The following is a 19,143-nucleotide window of genomic DNA, read 5'->3' on the forward strand; positions in this document are numbered from 1 at the left end:
CGCCCGCGCCGTGATGGGGGCCGTGCCTCTGAGCCACAGGGCGTCATTGCGCCTGCCACCTCCGCTGGCATCGTGCCGCCAGCCAACCACGCCACAGGCACTGCCCTGCCAGCGCCACATCTGGATAGTAACCTGGCGGCAAGTTGGGTGGTGGAATTCGGCATTGACTGGGCGTCAGGATTAAAGAACCAACAGAAGCAGCGCATTACAGTACTGTTGGGTGAAATCCCCATGATATTTGTCCTGTAATAGAATCCTTCAACTTAGGATCGTCTCGTCTCGTCATCTCCGTTTCAGCCGTTGCAGCCCAACATGGTACTATAGAGTCGCAGAGCCAACCCCCGCAAGCTGCAATGCTCCTCTATGATGCTTCTGTGATGCTGCTCTGGAATGCCTCTTTGGGAAATCCAGATGACGACTGCGAGCCATCCGCCACCCACATCAATCCTCCATATCACCACCTTTACCAACGCCTCTCTGGCAGGCTAAACGGGAGTTGCATTGGCTGTTTCAGTACTTGAAAGTGGCCAATGAGCCGGAACACTATAGTTTACTCGCACATCTCCCACTGCCCTTATTCGATACTAGACTTATACGGACTCATACACACAACACCAAACTGAAACGTCCCAGCCGCCTCAACCATCACAATCACAATCACAATCACACTCTACTCAATCTTGGTCCCCAACATTCTCCTCAGCTCCGCCTCGCCCCTCTCCCAATCCGCCTCCACGCCCTTCGCCCTCCCCTCCCGCACCTTCATCTCGACCACCAGCCCCTCGCGCGGCTTCATCATCAACCCGCCGTCAAAGCCCTCCTCGACGCTCAGGTCCGTCCCCGCGGGCACGGCCATGTCCAGCGCCCACACGACCTTGGCCATGATGGTCAGCAGCGCCTGCATCGTGTACTGCTCCCCGAGGCACTTGCGGCGGCCGGCGCCAAACACCCACGTGCTCCGCTGCAGCTCGTCGTTCTGCGCCGCGGCGTCCAGGTATCGCGACGGGTCGAACGTGTCTGGATCCCGGTGGATGGCCGGGTCGTGAAGCAGCCCGTACGCGTTGACGACGACATTGGTGCCCCGTGGGATCACGTACCCCTTGTAAGTGTCGTCCGACTCGGTAACGTGCGGAAGCCCTAGCGGAGTCGAAGGTCTCCATCGCAGCATCTACACCAAGCATACGCAATGCGCCTCGTCAGCCTCTTGCTCTTCCCCACAAGTGTTATCAGTTCCACCACAACCCCCTGAGAAGTCGAAACTCAACTCAACGCAACTCAACCACACAAGTCAAAGTCAAAAGATTGCTCACTCACCTCCAGCATACACGCTTTCAAATACGGCAACCTAGCCACGTCCTCTCCGTTGGGCATCTTCCCCTGACACACCACTTCTATCTCATCGCGGGCCTTCGCCAACACCTCCGGGTGTCCGGCCATGGCCACGACAAAGTTCAACACGGCCGCACTCGACGTATCAAATGCCGCGTCCAGCAGCCCGCCCGCCAGCCACTTCACCTCCGTCTCCGGCATCTCCTCGTCCATCAGCCGCTCCATGACGCACACGTACTCACCAGCCGGCCCGCCCTCGCGTCGCCGCTCCCGCGCCGCCTTGGCTCTGGTCACCATCTCGCCGTAGAAGCCCTCCTGGTGCTCCCGCACAAACTTGGCGTCCCGCTTCCACTTGGCCCACCGAGCCGGCACCCACCGCAGGGGCACGATGAAGTCGACCGGCGGCGTCTTGCCCGGCTCCAGGAGACCCGTCAGCAGCTTCTGTCGGTAAAAGTACGTCCGGAGCAGCTCCGGACTCACATCGGCCTGCCCGCTCAACGCAACCAGCGGTGTGCTCAACGCCCACACCCGCAGGTGTTCCAGGAAGTCTCCTGGTCGGTCCACGAGGCTCTTGACACAGCGTGAACTCATGGAATCGATGATGGGTCCCAGGCTGTCGATGCCCTGCTGGCTGAGGAACCACCTCGCCGGCCGCTTCCATCGCTTAAGCAACCGGTCGTTGCGCTGGAACAGAAGGATCTGCCCCATCTCCGGATCAAACACATGGTTGAGGGCGATGTAGTTATACGGCCGTCCCGCATACAAGTGTCCGCGCCGGTCGTACAGCTCGTGGATATCCTCGGGGTCCTGCAGCACGATGAGGTTAAGCGGACCGGCCTTGAGCCCGATGATGGGCCCGTACTGCTTCGTCCACTCCGCAAAGGTCACGTACGACTTTACCAGCGGGATGGACGCGAGGTTGCCCAGGAACGGCACCCCGCGCGGACCCGGGGGAAAGTTCTTTGGTCGGCTGGTTGCGACGTGGGCCTGGACGATCAGAAAGACGACCAGAAGCAGGCATACGGCGAGAGCGGCCCGAGACCACGTCAGGGACAAATCCGGGTCCAAGGCCGAGGACATATTGTGCAACGGCTGCTTGCTCGACATAATGATATAAGAGCAGTAGTGTCCCGAAGCAAGCAGGAACAAAGACAAAGGAAGAGAAATCCGATGTCTGATGGGAGTGAGGGAGACCAAGCAATATCCCAAATGGAAAAACAAGGCGGGGACGGACTTCCTATCCCTTTGTTTGCTGATATACTATACCCACCCTCGCAACGCCATCCGACCCGGCTTGCCTTCATGCCAAGAAGGTCGTGGATGCCCAGTTTGCCTCGAGCACCCAGTCACGACAAGCCAAAACCTCAGCCTGCACTCGCGACTGGCCAGCCCGTGCCGTCTCACACCGTCTCAGACGCCGCACGACACACCTTGTATCATGCCGGGCGACGAAGCTCCGCCGATGTAGCCGCTCACCCCGATATATCGGTCGTCGATTCGTCCGCCCTCAGCACATCTCGGCTCCCGGCGACGACCACCCAGAACACGATCTCGCATCACATCGACACAGCCCCAATACAAGTACGACGTTGATCCTGTCAGATCATCCAGCGTTGCCCAATGCATTTCCCCCATCCGCGGTCCGAGCCCATTCCCGTCCTGCGGGGGAAACCCAGAACCGCTCTGAATAAGGCCCCCACGTCTATTGACGACTGAATCGGGAAACCCGCCTCGGACTTTTGGGATGCATCCAACCCTCCCGCCCACCACTAATCTTAATCTCAGGTAGGATACTTGTTCCCTCGCACCTCGGAATACGAACTACATGGCACAATTGTAACGCCTGCGTCCTAGGCCGGCCTCCGGCGTCGGGACAAGCGTCATCTCTTCCATCCACGTCTGTTCCACAAGGGCGTTTTGGAATCATCCCGACATAGAGCCACCAACTATCCCTCACAGCCAATCGGCGCAAAGCTATTGTCTCACTTGGGCAAATAATGAACACGGCGCGGACTCGTTGTAGAACATAAAGGAATTTTCTTCTCTGGTTATCGTTCTTCCAAACAATACTGCCTCCTTCCAAAAAGAATACCAAATAATTCAAAGGGAACCAGGTAAGTCCTCCAATCAAAATCTACACCTTGGTTCGACAAATCCAGGTCTAGGGAATGGACGGCCTTCAGGCCATTACCTCCACTCTCTGTGTACGTGTTTTGCATCCCCTTCCTTCTGTTACCCGAAATCCCGGGCCAGTTCGCCTTATTTCCCCCAATTGCAAAAGAAAATATAGTCACAGGAAAAAGATGACATTACATACAAGGAATCAGACACGCCGGTCCGAGAGCCTCCTCATCAGAATGCAAAACCCGCAATGAATGCTATATAACACCAAAGGACGATCAGAAAAGGGCCGCGTGGCGACGAGCATGAACACGGGCACCCGAAACGCCACACAACGCCTTTACGCTCAGCTCAGGCAAGCTATAGCCAGTACAGAGCGCAGCCGGCAATGATGATAGCCAGAGCGCTAGCGCTAGTACGCGAACCTTCGCTCTTACCATTGCCACTGCCGGCACTGTCGGAACTGGAAGCGTCCTTGCTGCTGCCACACTCCTGGTTGAAGCTGGAGGTGTCGCAGTTGGAGGTATCGGCCTGTTGGGAGTTTGTGCTTGAGTCGGAGCTCGAGGAGTCGGAGCTGGAGTCACCAGAAGTTGAGTCAGAGCTCGAGCTATCATCAGAGCTGTGGTCATCGCCCGACGAGCCGTTACTGCCACCACCAGGAATGGTACCAACATCGGTCTCTGACGCAGAGGCGGACGCGGAGGCGGCTGTCTTGGTAGACTTGGATCCGGAAGAACTCTTGGAGGCCTTCTTCTTGCCCTTGTCCATGTCGGTGCCGGTGCCCTGGAGCGAGGCGAGGATGGTGTCCTTGTCGCTGTCGACGACGGTGTCGTTGGTGCCACGGATGTTGTTGTAGTAGTAGCTCTTGTTGAGGTTGGTACCAGGGGGGGTTTTGGCGTTGTAGCACTCAATGTCGACCTCGGCGACAGTGGCGAAGAAGTAACCGTAGTTCTTGATGTCTGAGTGATCCCAGTTAATTTCACCACCAGCCCAGTCGATCGTACCCTTGGCGTTGCTGGCTAGACCACCGGGCCAGAGCGACAGTTGGACACGGGCAGGGGTCTGGGGATACTCGAAGTTCTGCGAGGTCGCGTTCCAGGTATCAGCCTTCTTGGTGGTGCGGCCAACCTTGCCGTCAATGAGCCACTCGATCTGATCGGGAGTCCAGCGGACTTCGTACTCGTGAAAGTTGTCGAAGGTATCAGAGACACTGATGTTAGCCGAGTTCTCGTAGTTGGTGATACCCTGGAAGTAGTAGTTGGTCTGTGCGGTTTCAAGATCGACACCGACGAACTCGTAATCGATCTCATCCTTGACATCGGAGAACAGGATGAAGGCAGTGACGACACCGGGGCCGCGGCTGCTCTTAAACTTGGCCTTGACGTTGCCGTACCACATGTAGACGGTGGACGACAAAACGGTGCCGACACTGTCCTTGGGCATGGTCAGGAGGAGGTTGTTGTTGAAAATAAGGGGCTCGCCTTGGGCGACCCAGTCGGCCTTGGAGGGGTCACCCAGGTAGTCACCAATGTCGGCCACGCGATCGAGCGAGTTCATCTTCATCGAGCGGTCCTGGCAGACGGGAGCGGGGACACAGGAGTCGAGGGAGAAGGAGGACTTGGGGTCGCAGCCACCGAGGCAGTAAGCGCCAACACCGCACTCACCATAGGCTAAGAAGAGTGTTAGACATTGATCATCCATAGTCGCTTGTCTGCGACGCATTGGGGCTTGGGCCGGGTGAACATACTGGAGCAGCAGGGGGCAGACTCGGGGCACTGAGAGCTGGTGGAACACTCGGTAGCCAGGACGGAACCGGCGCCGACGAGGGCGGCGAGAGCAAGTGATCGCAACATTATGAATACGTTTCGAGTGACGTATCCTCGAAATCAAAAATTAAATGCCGGGTTGAAGGGGCAAAATGGGATGATAATGCGATAAGTTGACAACGGGAGTGTCGAGATGAAACCCAAACAGTCCAGGTTTGGGTGGTCGATTAGGCAACAGGTATCGAGTATTAGAGTAAGTTTGCGAGAGACAGAGCCTTGGGCGGTAGTTGCGCGTGCGAAACCCAAGCAAGCGAATGAACTTGAGGTGGTCGCGATGTCGTGTGAGGTGATGCCGAGAGGACGGGAAAGTCGTCGGGCAGTCGCAAGAGCGAGGGAGAAGAAAAAACAGATCAACAAACAACCAGAAGGAGCCAAGACAAGGCACCGCGTGGAGGTGAGTCGTTTCTGTTTACTTTGACGGACGGGTCGGGTTGGGGAAAGCTGGAATGCGGGCCTTCGAGACGATGAAAAACGGCGGCGCGTCGATTGGTGATTCGAGAGTCCAGATAAGCCACGCGATTAAGACGTAGACCCTGTGTTCCGGTGAACAACTTCAGGTGGCACGGGCAAATTAATAAAAATCAACCGTGGAAAGAAGAAGGACTCGAGTCGGTCGATGTCGGTCGGGAGAGTGAAGTCGGTGGTTGAGTAATGGGCGAGAGCGAGCGTGGTGGTGTGGGCATGAGCGGTTTCCCCTGTCGAACGATTTCCCTTTCTCTGAGCGAGCCGAGGAGGGAATTCCGCGTGGACGGGTGTGCCAATAATAATATAAAAAAAGATATTACTACTAAGAACCAAACAATGCAGGACCAAGAATAACGACGGCGGTTGAATTATTAAAAAGAACACGCCCAGGAACGACTGACTGGGGGTGTTCGGCGATGAGTGGGTTGAGGAGGTGGATGAGGGAGATTGCCAAAAGGAGAGGGGGAGGAGAAGGAGAAGGAGGAGAGCGTCCGCAAGGTGAGGTGAGGAGGATCGCTCTTTCCCAAGATGGGATAGAGTTGGTTCGCCCACACATCCCCCATCCACGCGAGCCCACACGAGCCTTCCTGTGGTCCGCCCTCTTCTGCCCACTGACTCTGCATCGCTCCTGCCCAGTCGGCAACAGCCCAAAGGAGCCACAGGGCTCTCCCGCAAAGTCAGGAGCAGGGCCCGAAAAGGAGCGAAAAAAACCGAAGCGACTAGGAAAGACTGGGGAGCAGGGGCCAACACGGGCCAATGGGGTGCCTTGTCGACCATCCATGGCGGTGGGTATAATGATGCTCCATCTCAGGCGCCGGGGGGCTTCTCCTGCCTGGACTGCACCGAGTCGAGTTAGCCGGCTCGTGATGGACATGGCGCGGTTAGTTCGCGGGAAATACGGCACACTCCGCAGTTCTCGGTTTTTTTTTTCTTTCCTTCTTTGCAGGTTCACAGCCAGGCCTGACCTTGAAACCCCAAGCGGCTGGTCCTGGGTAACTGTGGGCTTTGTGGCCTGTGGCCGGTGGACCGTCCTGTCTTCTGCAGTGGTCCACGCCCCCCGGACCGAAATGAAAAGGCCGCAGCTGCTTGCCCAAACGGGACTCCCCGTCCGTCCGCATCGTCCACACGAGATGATGAATCCCTGCTTGGCATGGACACAATTCAGGCCAATATTGGTCAAGATTTTCACGCGCGCATGCACACAGGCAAAGAAACACACAAATCAAGGAATCGTCAAGTCCATTTCTGTATCTCTCTATCCAAAGAAGTTCCCCACGTAGCCGTCATCCAGCAACCCGGTTCCTGCGCATCGCCGTTGTTCAGAGCAAGCAAAGGTCATCTAAATTGCGTGGCGTCTTCAACCGCCCACCAGGCGCAAGCCACAAGTCCCCATCAATCAACCGATGGCACCCGTCATCCCAAGCTCGCAACCATCCGCTTCAGCCCTCTCACAGATTAATCTGACGGGGAGGCGGCCATTGGCGTCCGGTAGAATCCTAGCGGAAGGCTGAGCAGCCGCTCTTTGAACTTCTTCACCTGGCCCCTTATTTGCGCCGCTTCCTATTCGCCGCAGCCGGCACCCCACGGCACATCACGGCACATCACGGCGTCTATCAAGCGGGATCCTCGCATCCCGTGCATTTACTTCCAGACCAGACCATCAATACGATCTGTTGCGACCCGCCCACCGACAACCATCTCAGTTGTCAAATCAAATCCATCGCGTGACTGGCCTCGTGACCACAATGCGTCCAGCTCCCATGCTCGCCATGCTCCCCACAGTGGGCTGAGAAAGGCAAACCACCAACTTGACTGCCAAGAAGCTCTACCAACGCCACAGCTACTGCACTAATGTAAAATTCCATATCTGACACATCATCATGCAACACCGTTGGACATATCACCCATTGACCTCTCAGAGTCATCAGCCACGTCACACAGAGATCTCTCATCCTCAATCTGCCACATGTCCTATGCCGCCATTCGGCGCCACCCTCACACAAAGAACCAACAAAGCAAAACCTGCACCTGTAAGGAAAAAGAAAAACACACATGTACTTCGTTGTCAATATCACACTGGCTCACTATTTCTCCCCACCTCACACTTACACACATAGGTGTGCACCCATTTCACAGTAACAAACGACTCTCGAACCGGCCCTTTTATTCATCTGCCATAGGGTAGGTGACCAGCCAAGCAACAGTTGGCAGACGTCATACGAACAAGCGCTACGCACTGTGCGAGTGCAAGTGTGGCCTGATGCACAACCCCAAAATCATACTGTGTGTAGACTTGACAAATACAGTACACATTTCTCTATTAAACGACTTCTTGTATCCATCAGCCATAAACCATAATACGGTCGATAGAAACGACTAAGTTGCCGCGACTTTCGTCCAAGGTTCTCTGCACAGACATCCAGGCTTCTTCCCGACGACCCGCTCTCAGGTACCCGAAACACATGTACCCTTTGTGTCAAGTTACCTGCGGTACCTGCAGTACATATAGGAACCTCCACGGTACTGCCAGTACCCCCACATAGTCTATCCCGAAGGCACCCCTGTGACTCTCCTCCTCGGTACCTGTCAAAAGTACATCGTCAATGTGCATGCTGGACCATACTAGTCCTCTGAGACTTCGTGGCGGTACATGTTATCAAAGTTGCGACTTACACACTTGAGTCCCTACATTTACGTTGCAGTGCAACCAAGACAAAACCAAGCGTTTGGGGTATAACTATCACCGAACCTAATTCGAACAGTCTCCCCTCCCTTCCATCCAAGAAAAGAAAACATCGACGACAACCAAAAAAAACCCGTCGTCTCTTGCTTCGGGCCCCGCTTCGCAACGGTTCGCCCCCGCATCTCACCAGGCAATTACAACATTGATTTCCAAACACTGGCACCAGACCACCTGGTCAATCGACCGAACCAACCTCTCCCATCTGCAATTTATCCCGTGACTAACGAACCGTCCTCCGATCCACCGCTCACATCAAAATACCGTGTCCCAGTTGAATCCCACCAGCCTTCGCAAGCAACCCATACAAGAGTTTCCCTGCAACGATTGTCCATCGTCCATCCCAGTCACGTCGTGTAGGATGCCAGTCGTAGTCCTCAAAACCTCCAGTCCCAAAGAGTAGTAGAAAATCCGGTTAACCCTTTCCTCCATGTACCTCATCGAAAAGGAGAAGAGAAAACGGAGAGGAATAAAATTAAACAAGTTCCAGGGTGAAGAGTGTAAAATAAAACGCCGACAGTTCACTTCTTCCAATGTTTTTTTGTACTTTTTCGTGTGTTTCCGTGCCACTTAGTTGCGCCACTATCGTGGGAATAGGCATTCATGGCGTCATAGATGGGTCGCAAACGCGGTCAGCTTAGCTCTACAGCTATGCTATTGCCAGTAGGGCCAGTGATGGACCTGCCACGCTGGTGACATAGTCTATCGCCCCTTCGAGTTGGCGAAGAGATCTGTGGTGGGGTTAGTCTGACCAGCGTCGTCGCGGCGCCGCTGCTAGCGGCCGAGCTTCGTGACCATACCCGGGAAATGTTCTTTGGCATACTGTTCGCATGCCTATGAGGTGGTTTGTTAGTCACGGGTTCATCGGGCTTCTGTTGGGGGTATTCCGTACCTTGGCAGGCTTGCCGACCTTTTGGCCAATAACCTTCCACTTGTTATTCTCGTACTCCTTGATCGCGTTCAACAACGCTTGGCTCTGATGGAGGGGAAAGTCAGCAGGGTGGTTCAAGAGAAGGGTTGGATAAAGGTTACCTCGTCCTCAGCAAACTCGGCATAGTGCATGTCCTGACACAGTGTTAGATTTCAACCCGACTCCTGTTGGGTTCCAGCGTTGTTGGTCACGCACCTTGTACCAGTGCTTCTTGACAGATCCCTCTGTCCTGGTGGGGAATGTCTATAGGTCCGTTAGCTCGTGAACCATGTATCCTTATAGCACACTTGACTTACCTTGGCGATCTCAGCCCAGCTGTTTCCCGCATCTCGCATCTGCTTGAGCCTTAACTCCTCTTGCGGGGTCCAAGGAGTGTTCGTCCTGCTCTTCTTGGCGGGAGGTGGTGCGATTGGTGCAGAGTTGGCATCATCGGTGGGGGCCTGAGGTTGCTGAGGAGGGGCAGACTGAGGAGCATGTGGTGCAGGAGGAGCAGTAGGAGGCTGAACCTGAGAGGCGGTGATGGGGGCGGGAGGGGCCGAGGTGGCCGGTGGCGGAGCGGCTGACGGAGCGGGGCGCTTCCGCTGTCGACCACCTTGCGCTGGGGCCGGCGTCGGGGTTTGTTGCTGTTGTTGTTGCTGCTGCTGCTGGGGCGGCCCGTTGGGAGGCTGCTGAGGGACGTTCATGGGAGGTTGGACGGGAGTAGGATGATGTTGCTGTTGCGGCGCCATATTGGGCTGAGGCGCGCCGTAGGGAAACTCCATACGCTCGTTTCGGCGGGCCATGTCGGCCTGCTGGTACGGGTGAGGGTTGCTATGAGGGCAGGCCGGTTAGCATAGAGACTTGCCTCGACCGTGGGACGTAGCAGCCGGCATGGAATGGGCATGGTGGCCGGCGGACCAGAGGTGCCCAAGAGGGATCTGCAGGGACAAGAGGAAAGGTAGCCTCAGGTCCCAGCAGGACAACGACGACGGGACGTTATAAAGCATCGCCGGGAGAGGCCCGTCGGTGGTGATACAACGACTGGAGTGCCAACCGCGGAGGGGGATGTGTCAGGGATGGGGGGGTACATTGGGTACAAGAAGGACCCGGTGGTGCCGCAGCCAAGTGGCAGAAGGTAGACGCGAGAGGTACAAGAGACAAGGAAACAATGTACTCACTGCATATCATTGGGCTGGTGGGTGGAGTTGGAGTAGACGTACTCCGGCACGGGGCCGACCTGCCACTGCTGCATGTTCTGATGGAAGAGGCGAAGTCAGCGACAAAGCCTTGCACGGTGATGAGAGAAGAGAATGAAGAGCAGAATTGAGCTTTGAGATGCCAGGTCAAGCGTGAGCGAGGTTAGGGACGGGAGAGCGACAGTCACCAGGAGCCAAGCGGGCCGACCGGTCACCTATCTGCACGCGTGGGTCTGCAGAAACGCGGGCGGAAGTCGACGCGACCAGGGTGCTGAGTCGTGAACCTCAAGTCGTAGCCGTCGGTATCGTGACAAGAAACGACCACCGCAATGACGGCTACTTCTTATTGAAGCGACAGCAGGTGACAGAGACAACGTCAGGACCAACGGGAACGAGGAAAATGGCGACCGCGCTCGTGGGTGGCGGCCACGGGCTGGTGTTGCGGGACAAAACGACGACGACAACAAGGCGTCGCGCAACGCTCAAAACGCGAGGTCAGGGCAGCGCAATCGCAACAAGAAAAGCGAGACAACGAGAGACGAGCAACAGAAGAATGGAATACTTACGGGCAATGTAACTTAGGGTCAAAGTTGCATAAGACACATCCGACGCGGAGAGAACCTCTCGAAAACAACCGGGGCAAGTAACGCACGCCCTGGCTGCGGATGCTAGGGACAAGACAGATACACGAGCGGCGCGAGTGTGTGTCTGGGTATTTGAGGGCCTGGGAGGGGGCTAGGGGATTGACGTGAGTAGCTCGTGCTGTGCTGTTCCGGGGGGGTTAGCCTGTTGCTGCTGTGCTGCGTGCGGTGCGATGGTGAGCGGAGCCCGGTGGTATTGAAGCTGGCTGTGCCGGATGATGACGACGGAGCTGGTGCAGGACAAGCAGGTCAGCGTCTAGCCAAAGAGGAGGCGTTTGGGTTAGGTTGCGACGTCGTGTTGCGCGCTGCTGGCATGCGCGTTGTGCGGATGAGGTGGTGCAATGTCGTGCTGCTACACAGCCGATTTGAGTGAATGGGACGGATAAGCCTGGTCATGGGCTTTTTGGGGGCTGGGAGAGGCTTAGAGGAGGGCTGGGGCTGGACCCGGCTGGGATGGATGGAAATGGAGTCAAGCAGGTCTTGGCGGGTTGGTGCGAGGAAAAGTGAAGGTGTGTGTGCTTGTGTGTGGATGTGCGAGATGCTCAAGACGGTTAGGGTGGTAGCAGTGGGTAGCTTGTAACCATTCCCAGTGGCTGAAGAAGAAGACTTATTACTCACTCACGGGGCGGGAGGCGACGACGACACGACGCAGGAAGAAAAAAGCTAGATGAGCAGGTGTTTGCCGATCCAAGGTTGGTAGCGTAGTGTAGTAGTGTAGACGCGACGGACGACAGGACGGTGGGTGGTTGGCTGGGTGGGGAGAGGGATAACACGAATTGCAGAACTGCAAGGCGAGGAGATAGATGGATGAGGAGACGGTGAGGTGAGCAAGTACAGGCCCTGGGTTGCGTAGGCTTGCGTATGTCCGGGCAGATGGGGCAGAGGCAGAGGCAGCGCGGTAATGGACAAAGGGTGAAGGGGGATTGTGGATTGTGGATGGTGAATGGCTGTCAGCCTCCTCGGGTGACTGCTCTGACAGTCGGTGGGCGGACAACAGCGGATGTCAGTGGTGACGGAGTGGCGGGTGCGTGGTGGCCGGCGACGCCAACAGCGATGGACCAGAGGCGGCTGGATCGCGGATCTGGAGGTTTCGTCCACGGGCCAGATGCAGTGGATCCAGCGCAGTCCTGGGGAACTGGAACGGGAACGAAGTCGGTGACAGGACAGGGCAGAGACGAGACGAGACGAGACGAGAGAGGGAAAAAGGGACGAGCGACTGAGGCGGCGATGGATGGTACCTGGCGGCAAAGTAACTCGGGCGGGCAGGACCTGGGAAGTCGCTGGGACCTGGGGGGAGGGGAAGGCGGTCGCTGGTCGATGTTTTGGACTGGTTGCCCTTTTTTTGGTGAAGGGGGGAGAAATGGGGGAACGAGGTTTTGGGCACGGCGCGACAGAAGGCTACTGACCCTGGACCGAAAAGCGGGGCGCCGGGTCTCAGCAGTGTGCGGGTCTGTACAGTGGTGGAAGCCTCTCGCACGGCTCGACTCCATACTGCTGCCGCAGCAGTGCACAGTGCCATCCCGCAGGAGCGGGGCATGTCGCTGCCTGGGCGCACGGGCCAGGGAATGCTGCAAAACCTGGAAATGGCTTGGGGACGGGTGACAAACCAGAGGTACCTCGCGCCGCCGCCGCTACGTACCCCTCGTACCCGGCTGTACATCCCTCGCCGCCGCCCTCTGCGGCCAGCCCTCAGTCACTCCCAGCTTGTTTGCCCCGGCCGCTCGGGTCACTTTGCGCCTTGTTCGCGCCAGGTTGGGCCACCGGGCTAGGTACCGAGGTACTTGCGGTACGTTCGGATGGTACCATCATGTGGGAAAGCATCTGATGCGGATGGTTGCAGTCGATGCATCTGATGAGAACAGGCTGTTCGACAGGTCACCGAATCAGCCGAGCGAGTGTGTTCCCGTCGCCCACCGCGAGGATCGCATCAATGGGGCATTTCTGGTTCAGCCAGCAGCCGACGAGTCAACTGATTCCCAATCTCGATGACTGTTCGGGGCCGGCCTGGAAGCTGGGTAGAAGGGAGGAGAGACAGGCCAAGCCACCAAGAAACCGGCAGCCATGGAAGCCTCGGAAACCGACAAAGCAACGTTGTCGATTTCCTGCATATTTGCGAGAGGATCGCCGTCGTACTTGCTCGTAAGCGGGTGTATTCCTCTCCCACAAATGAGTGGCTGTGGATCTCCATGTGCTTCCATGTGCCCTCCGATCAGGAATGATGATGCCGGCGCTCATCGAGATAGAATGGAGCCATTTAACAAATTGTCTCAGGGGACGCATCAAGCTCCTCCTACATCCTCGTCCTGTTCATAATCGCCGAGGTCTATTCAACTGCTTCCTTGACCAGGCGATGATTGCCGCAGACTGAGGCGTTGTCCCGAGGCATATCATCCGTCGATTTGATGCAATCGCTCGCCATTGCGGCGAGGTTCCCTACCCCGACAATCGAGAAACCCCCTCTTCCCACTGGACCGAGGTGACGTCGCGGCGCCAAATTGTCAACGACTCCAGCCAGTCTCACGAGAGACATCAGCCTTATTTAATCATCTTCAACGGCCTCGAACTGGCCCGGGCCGTCAGTCACTTCAGTACTTTCCCCAGGTACCGACACCTTCAAGATGGGGCAGGATCAGAGCCGCAACCACGGATATGCCAGATGCTCCACCCCCAATGTACCTCATGTACCCAGCAACCTGGCCGCGCTCGAGCTAAGATCGTGACCTCCAGCCCGTGTACCTTGGAAGTCTCTCGTCCTCGCTCAACGACTCAACGACATGTCTGTCTAAGTCGACGCGCGCACGATCCCCGGCGCGTGGCTCCCCGAACGGCAATGTTGATTTCAGTTGTGTTCAGTTTGTCGAGCTAACGAAAAAATGCATGATTTCTTAATTCCCCTCAAAACCAACTTTAACTCAGATTGTGTTGCCCGGATCACCCTCATCAAACTGCCTCGGTGTGTCAGATCTTACTCGGCGACTGATCAAACGAATGTCAGGAGCCAAAACAATATTTTACACGTCAATTTGAGAAACTCGAGGCAATCCTGTAGCATGCAGCTGTCGGATGTGTTTGTTCCCCCCTGCCGAGTGACGACTCCTCCCCGTGTCTAGGTCCAGGGTAGGAAGTCAAGTGTCAGATCAACCACATCTCATCGATCATTAATGCGGACTGAGAAGTGGGAAAAAGAAAGTTTCCATACAGAGGTTTCTCACTTTGGAGATCGTTGGGTGATCTTTCCGCCTCGAAATAATAAATTTCCCCGACCACGTCTTTGAGGAGAGCCACGTAGTCGCCTACTTTCGAAACGGTGTCATAGTAATTGGTGATGGGCTGATTGAGCGAACAGAAATGCAAGTTTTGTGGAAGCCTCATGATCACCGTTTTCCTGCCTCAGGCGAACGACCCTGAGAATTTCGGGATTCTAGAAACAAGACGAGCCTCCTTGGTAGGGTGACTGACAAGACCGTGCAACCCCCCCCTCCCCCACCGCAGTCCAAGGGCATCAGCCCTGCCGTTGGGGTTGAACTTGGCAAAACTGTGTCAGCTTCATCCGCTGCAGATGAAACCTCTCGGCTGCACGGCTACCTGCGTAGGGAGAGACAGCGTTGTGCTCTTGACTCTTTTGAGCCTCTACCCTGGCCGAGTGAGGAGTCAGTGCAACGCTGACGGATGAGACCAGGGGGGGGATTGAAATGCCAAAACAGGCAATGGGGATTCAACTGGGGAACTACAGGCAATTGTGCGGTGTAGAACTCATGGGGGCTCCTGAAACTGGTTGCCAGAGATTGCAAGATCTAAGGTTGGAAACTCCAAACCTGGAGGCGCCAAGAGATGGATGTCTGTTGCATCGCAGGAGTCAGTTGTCTGCGACTAAACACGCGCATCCTGCTGATGCTACTGTACCGAGCAGACGGGGCTGCACCGTCACGCAATGGTCACACGTCTGGTTTACTACTCTCAGTCGGGAAACGTCAACAAGGTTTGACGCCGGAGCTTGTTTTGATCTTGTAACCGATGTTAGATCGCCCCGGGAAACAACTCAGACGAATATTGGGAATGCGAACTATATGCGTTAACGTGCGTCACATGGTAGCAACGATCGGTGCTGCTGTGACATGTCGGTGGCAACCCCTCGAAACAGAACAGGCGCGGAGAGAAGGCTGGCCAGTCAGCGGTGGGCAATAGTACGCCACTGCTAAGATCTGAGGCTGCTACGACTCCAGACCGCTGGTTGAACAGGGGATCCGTATTATTAGATCGGACCCCAATATCGTGTTTGAAAGGTGCTTCAGACTCTGACTGGCCGAAGGCATCCGGATTCGCTGGAGCCTTGTTCTGACGCCGGGGCCGATGACATCCGACTTGGCTGGCGCTGGGAAACTAGTTCGCTTCCTCGGATGAGGGATACTCCGGGGCACGCACTGAAACTCGTTGCAGATGGTTTCCTGTGTCAGCCGTCTGGAGAAGTCAGCGAGAGAGCATTGAGCATGCATCCCATGCCCCCCTTGGTACGGCGGCAAGGCCAGAGCCGGCTGCTGCCGACGGGGTGCCCCCCCCCAGGGAGGAGGGGGATCGCTTAAGGACGGGCGCCAGCGTGATGATCTTCAGGGCGGTGGCTCAGGGCCCGTCGTCTGAAGACCAGATGAGGGGAGGGATCCGCAGTGTGGCAGCAGCAAATGTGCAAGATGGGTTTTGGGCAAGCCTCCAATCTGGCATCTAATCATTCGGGCGGCTCAGGCCCTAGGGTGCACGAGTTAAGATGACGTGGAGCGGGGCGTCTGTGGGTAGATGTTTGCGCAAACTAATAAACTCGGGACACGGGAATTTGATGACGGGAGTTGAGGCCACGGCAGAACAGAAATGGAAGGGAAAACATGTTCGTATTCCCCATTTCCCCGGTGTCCAGGGCTCTGGGACCGAGAGTGGGAGTGGGAACTGGGAGCGACGAACTGGCCAAGCGGCAAAAGCAAGCCTGGCGATGCTGTCTGTTGTCGAACCGGCGCCAGTGTTTCCTGTGTGTTTCCTGGAGTCCTCTCTCGCGTCTGGGGATTTGTTTCCGTGCTGGAACATAAACATGGCATTTTTCGGCGGCCGGGAATGCAAGACATCTAGCATCGTCGTCCCCTTTCCCTTACCGCCCAGCACGTATACCCCCATCGCCGAACGCACACCCCTCCCCTCCTCTCCCCTGGAGCCCTGGAGCCCTTTGTGTTTTCCATGTTCGATTGCCCAGGGTCCGCCGCCGTTTTGACGAAACCCGGCGGCGATGCGAGAATTTGGCCAGAGCTGATCCCGCCAATCAGTGGCGGATGGCTTCCTGATACTGAGGTGAAATTACGCCAGTGCGCTAGCGGGTTTCAAGGTGCCCTGACCCCGGACGACGTGGGTTTTTGTGGCTTAACGGGGCTTGACTGGGCTGGAAACGAGCGGGCGGCGGGCGGATTGGGGAGAGTGCGGCGCGGGGTGTAGCTCTGAAGAATCCATGGGTTGCTGGTTGGCTGCACGTTGGCGAGTTTTAGCAGTCGAGTTAGTGGGCCGGCGTGAGGAACTACCAGCGCTGGTGAAGCAAGCGAGCGGGTGATGGGGATTGCAGAAGCGTGGCGAGTGTGGTGATTGGGAAATTTGCATCTGGCATTTGGGTGTCTAGTTGTTTACTGCGTACGCAGGACCTGCTGAAAGCGGAGATGGCGAGATGGCGAGATGGGGACGGACTGATGCCATAGTGGACGTTATTGCTGATGCTCACAACCGAGAGCCCGCTTTTGATGATGGGTGTGCCCTTTGCACGGGAGATCTCTCGCCCACCTATCACACGGGGTGAGGGGGACGGGTTGGGCAAGGATCATGCAGCAGAGGAAACAGTTGGGGCCTGTTTCGATGGAACCACTCCAAACCAAACACTTGGGACCGTCTGGACTCGCTTTGGCCATGTACGACGGTGGGTGCGGACGCCGCCCGGGCCAGGCAAGGGAGCGAGAGCGAGAGGACTCGGGAAAGACGAGAGAGAGAGAGTCGGTCAGTATGGAGATGAGAAAAGATGGAACAGGAACAGATGTCACCCGTGGATCCAGGGAACAGGCCTGGAGCAAATCCCCGAGAGCAAAGCCACGACTCAGCCATGGCATGAAATATGGCAAAACTAATAATCAAGACGACTGACTACTGTAGGAGCGGGATGTAGCACGCACGAAGTAGTAGTACGAGCGCCAACGAGAATCCACAATTTCCACATGTCGGCCGGATCGTACACAGACCAGACGCCGATGACAAGATGGCAGACAAGATGACCAGATCACAGGATCACGGGCCAGAGGATTTTCCAACCTACTGCAAGTCGACGACTCCATCGCTCGCTCCATCGCTCCATTATCACGGAGTCGACGGGGAGTCGAAAAGAGGCCAGCCCACTCGGCCAATCAGCCACCCCTGTCGTGGGGGTGGACGAGGAAGGGTTCACTCAATAGAGGGTGGTCGATTTGCGCGCGGCCGGGAACACCTGAAGCTGAGGTCGGTGCAACCCCGCCGCCGGGCGATGGACGTCCCCTGTCTGACAGGAGTCGAGACGACGACTCGGCCGTGTGAGTGTGTGGTGTGGACGTTGGTAGTAAGTAGGTAATTAGTGAGTAGTAGCGTGCTGTAGTACACGTAGTAATCAGGTAGTACTCGAGAGAAGAGCCTGTTCGGCCTGCTCTGCCACTCTACACTAGACCCAAGTTAGTCCATCCCTCGCAATTCGCAAGATCGGATGCCAAGCCAGGGCCGCCAACAATAAACCGTGCCGCACAGGCCCGCAGCTTGGGTTCCTTGGTTCCTAGGTTCCTGGCCTTGCCTTGCCTCTCTCTGCGTAGTAGTTCTCTGGATGCTGCTGCTGCTACTGCTGCTTCGGCTTCTGCTTCTGGCCAAACCCCCCAAGACCAGGGCTTCGCGCCTTCGCACGCCCTCCCCGTCGTCCTAGACATTCGAACGCCCAGGGGCCCAATCCGGGCGGACGAAACTTTGATTGAGGCGGCGCTACGACGGTGGCGACCGTTTCCCGCCATGGATCTGGCGGGAGCCGAGCCTCTCAGCGAGGCCGCGATCAGGATTTCCCTCGCCCCAACGAGTGCGGTGGTGGGCCCGCTGGCCGCCTCGCTTGACCCATGGACAAATGGACACTTCGCTCCATATTCCTTTTTGATAGATCTGGTCCGTGATGCCGAAATGCACGCCCAAACAATTGATTGCCATCTGGGTTTGGGTCACCGCAAGTCCATACAGAGAGAGTACATACGAGAGAGAGAGAGAGTGAGTGAAGGGAGGGGGGGGAAGAGTCGCCACCAACTCGCTTCCTGTCGCCTGTCTCGCCTGTGATCTCGTGAGAAACTTGTGTCGTCTATTCTCCGAGGTTGGTTTCCAGGAGGTGGGTTTGGCACCTGGTGCCTGAATGACTTGACTGACTGTCTCCGTATTCCGTCTCCGTCATCTGTCTCCGTGTCTAAACGTGTTTGACGGCAGAACGAGACGCAGGAACCCGAGAACGGGACGGAACACACCCAACACACTAGGCAAGACGAGACAAAACAAGACGACCCGGAGAACCCAAACAGTCTACGTGTGATGGCCGCTCTTGTCGCAAGTTTGGGTCCATCTGGGTTTGGTTTGTGGTGTTGTGTGTGTGTCCTGCTGCACCGCTCGCTCGGCAGGCCGGGCTTAGACTACTGCGCTAAGACTCGGACAAGGGCCCCCGGTCCCTGGTTTGGGTCCCGGCCTGGTCCCTGACATGGTCCCGAACATCCATCATCACCGCTGTGGCCGTTGCAATCTGCAGGGCACAGCTACTATGTACCTTACACTGCCTTACGTACCTGGCATACCTGGTGAACCTGGTAAACCTGGGCGTTCTTACCTGGCGTACCTGGCAGCGCCTCGTACCTGG

General features: G+C 56.6%; 5 protein-coding genes across 5 annotated transcripts; 2 read left to right on the forward strand and 3 right to left on the reverse strand.

Annotated features, from left to right (window-relative positions):
* Positions 1 to 670: 670 nt before the first annotated feature.
* BGZ61DRAFT_496437 (cytochrome P450) lies at positions 671 to 2,409 on the reverse strand (the record flags this gene model as incomplete). The annotated part of the gene is made up of 2 exons (XM_046251018.1): positions 671 to 1,168; positions 1,315 to 2,409. 2 exons carry the CDS (start codon positions 2,407 to 2,409, stop codon positions 671 to 673), a joined length of 1,593 nt encoding a protein of 530 aa, XP_046100621.1.
* Positions 2,410 to 3,360: 951 nt separating this feature from the next.
* On the forward strand, positions 3,361 to 3,757 carry BGZ61DRAFT_68633 (uncharacterized protein). The gene has a single exon (XM_046256983.1). It carries the CDS (start codon positions 3,498 to 3,500, stop codon positions 3,702 to 3,704), a length of 207 nt encoding a protein of 68 aa, XP_046100622.1. The 5' UTR covers positions 3,361 to 3,497; the 3' UTR covers positions 3,705 to 3,757.
* Positions 3,758 to 3,810: 53 nt separating this feature from the next.
* On the reverse strand, positions 3,811 to 5,303 carry BGZ61DRAFT_496438 (concanavalin A-like lectin/glucanase domain-containing protein; the record flags this gene model as incomplete). Its single annotated transcript, XM_046251019.1, has 2 exons — positions 3,811 to 5,120; positions 5,198 to 5,303. The coding sequence occupies 2 exons, from the start codon at positions 5,301 to 5,303 to the stop codon at positions 3,811 to 3,813; spliced, it is 1,416 nt and encodes a 471-aa protein (XP_046100623.1).
* Positions 5,304 to 6,157: 854 nt separating this feature from the next.
* Positions 6,158 to 7,429, forward strand: BGZ61DRAFT_520309 (uncharacterized protein; the record flags this gene model as incomplete). Its single annotated transcript, XM_046252445.1, has 2 exons — positions 6,158 to 6,526; positions 6,721 to 7,429. 2 exons carry the CDS (start codon positions 6,158 to 6,160, stop codon positions 7,198 to 7,200), a joined length of 849 nt encoding a protein of 282 aa, XP_046100624.1. The 3' UTR covers positions 7,201 to 7,429.
* A 1,659-nt stretch (positions 7,430 to 9,088) lies between these two features.
* On the reverse strand, positions 9,089 to 10,290 carry BGZ61DRAFT_68661 (uncharacterized protein). The gene is made up of 5 exons (XM_046256984.1): positions 9,709 to 10,290; positions 9,608 to 9,655; positions 9,514 to 9,546; positions 9,374 to 9,457; positions 9,089 to 9,315 (listed from the first exon to the last, which is right to left on the reverse strand). The coding sequence occupies exons 1-5, from the start codon at positions 10,192 to 10,194 to the stop codon at positions 9,256 to 9,258; spliced, it is 711 nt and encodes a 236-aa protein (XP_046100625.1). The 5' UTR covers positions 10,195 to 10,290; the 3' UTR covers positions 9,089 to 9,255.
* Positions 10,291 to 19,143: the final 8,853 nt, after the last annotated feature.

Source organism: Ilyonectria robusta, assembly GCF_021365365.1.
Source record: "Ilyonectria robusta strain PMI_751 chromosome Unknown BGZ61scaffold_18, whole genome shotgun sequence".
NCBI lineage: Eukaryota > Fungi > Ascomycota > Sordariomycetes > Hypocreales > Nectriaceae > Ilyonectria > Ilyonectria robusta.

Excerpts from the sequence above, each read along its gene's own strand:
- BGZ61DRAFT_68661 (XM_046256984.1), bottom strand. The coding sequence starts at position 10,194 with ATGGCCCGCCGAAACGAGCGTATGGAGTTTCCCTACGGCGCGCCTCAG. Across the intron at positions 9,656-9,708 it reads GCTGGGCTGAGATCGCCAAG|ACATTCCCCACCAGGACAGA; the intron begins GTAAGTCAAGTG and ends ACGGACCTATAG. Across the intron at positions 9,458-9,513 it reads CCGAGTTTGCTGAGGACGAG|AGCCAAGCGTTGTTGAACGC; the intron begins GTAACCTTTATC and ends CCCCTCCATCAG.
- BGZ61DRAFT_68633 (XM_046256983.1), top strand. The coding sequence starts at position 3,498 with ATGGACGGCCTTCAGGCCATTACCTCCACTCTCTGTGTACGTGTTTTG.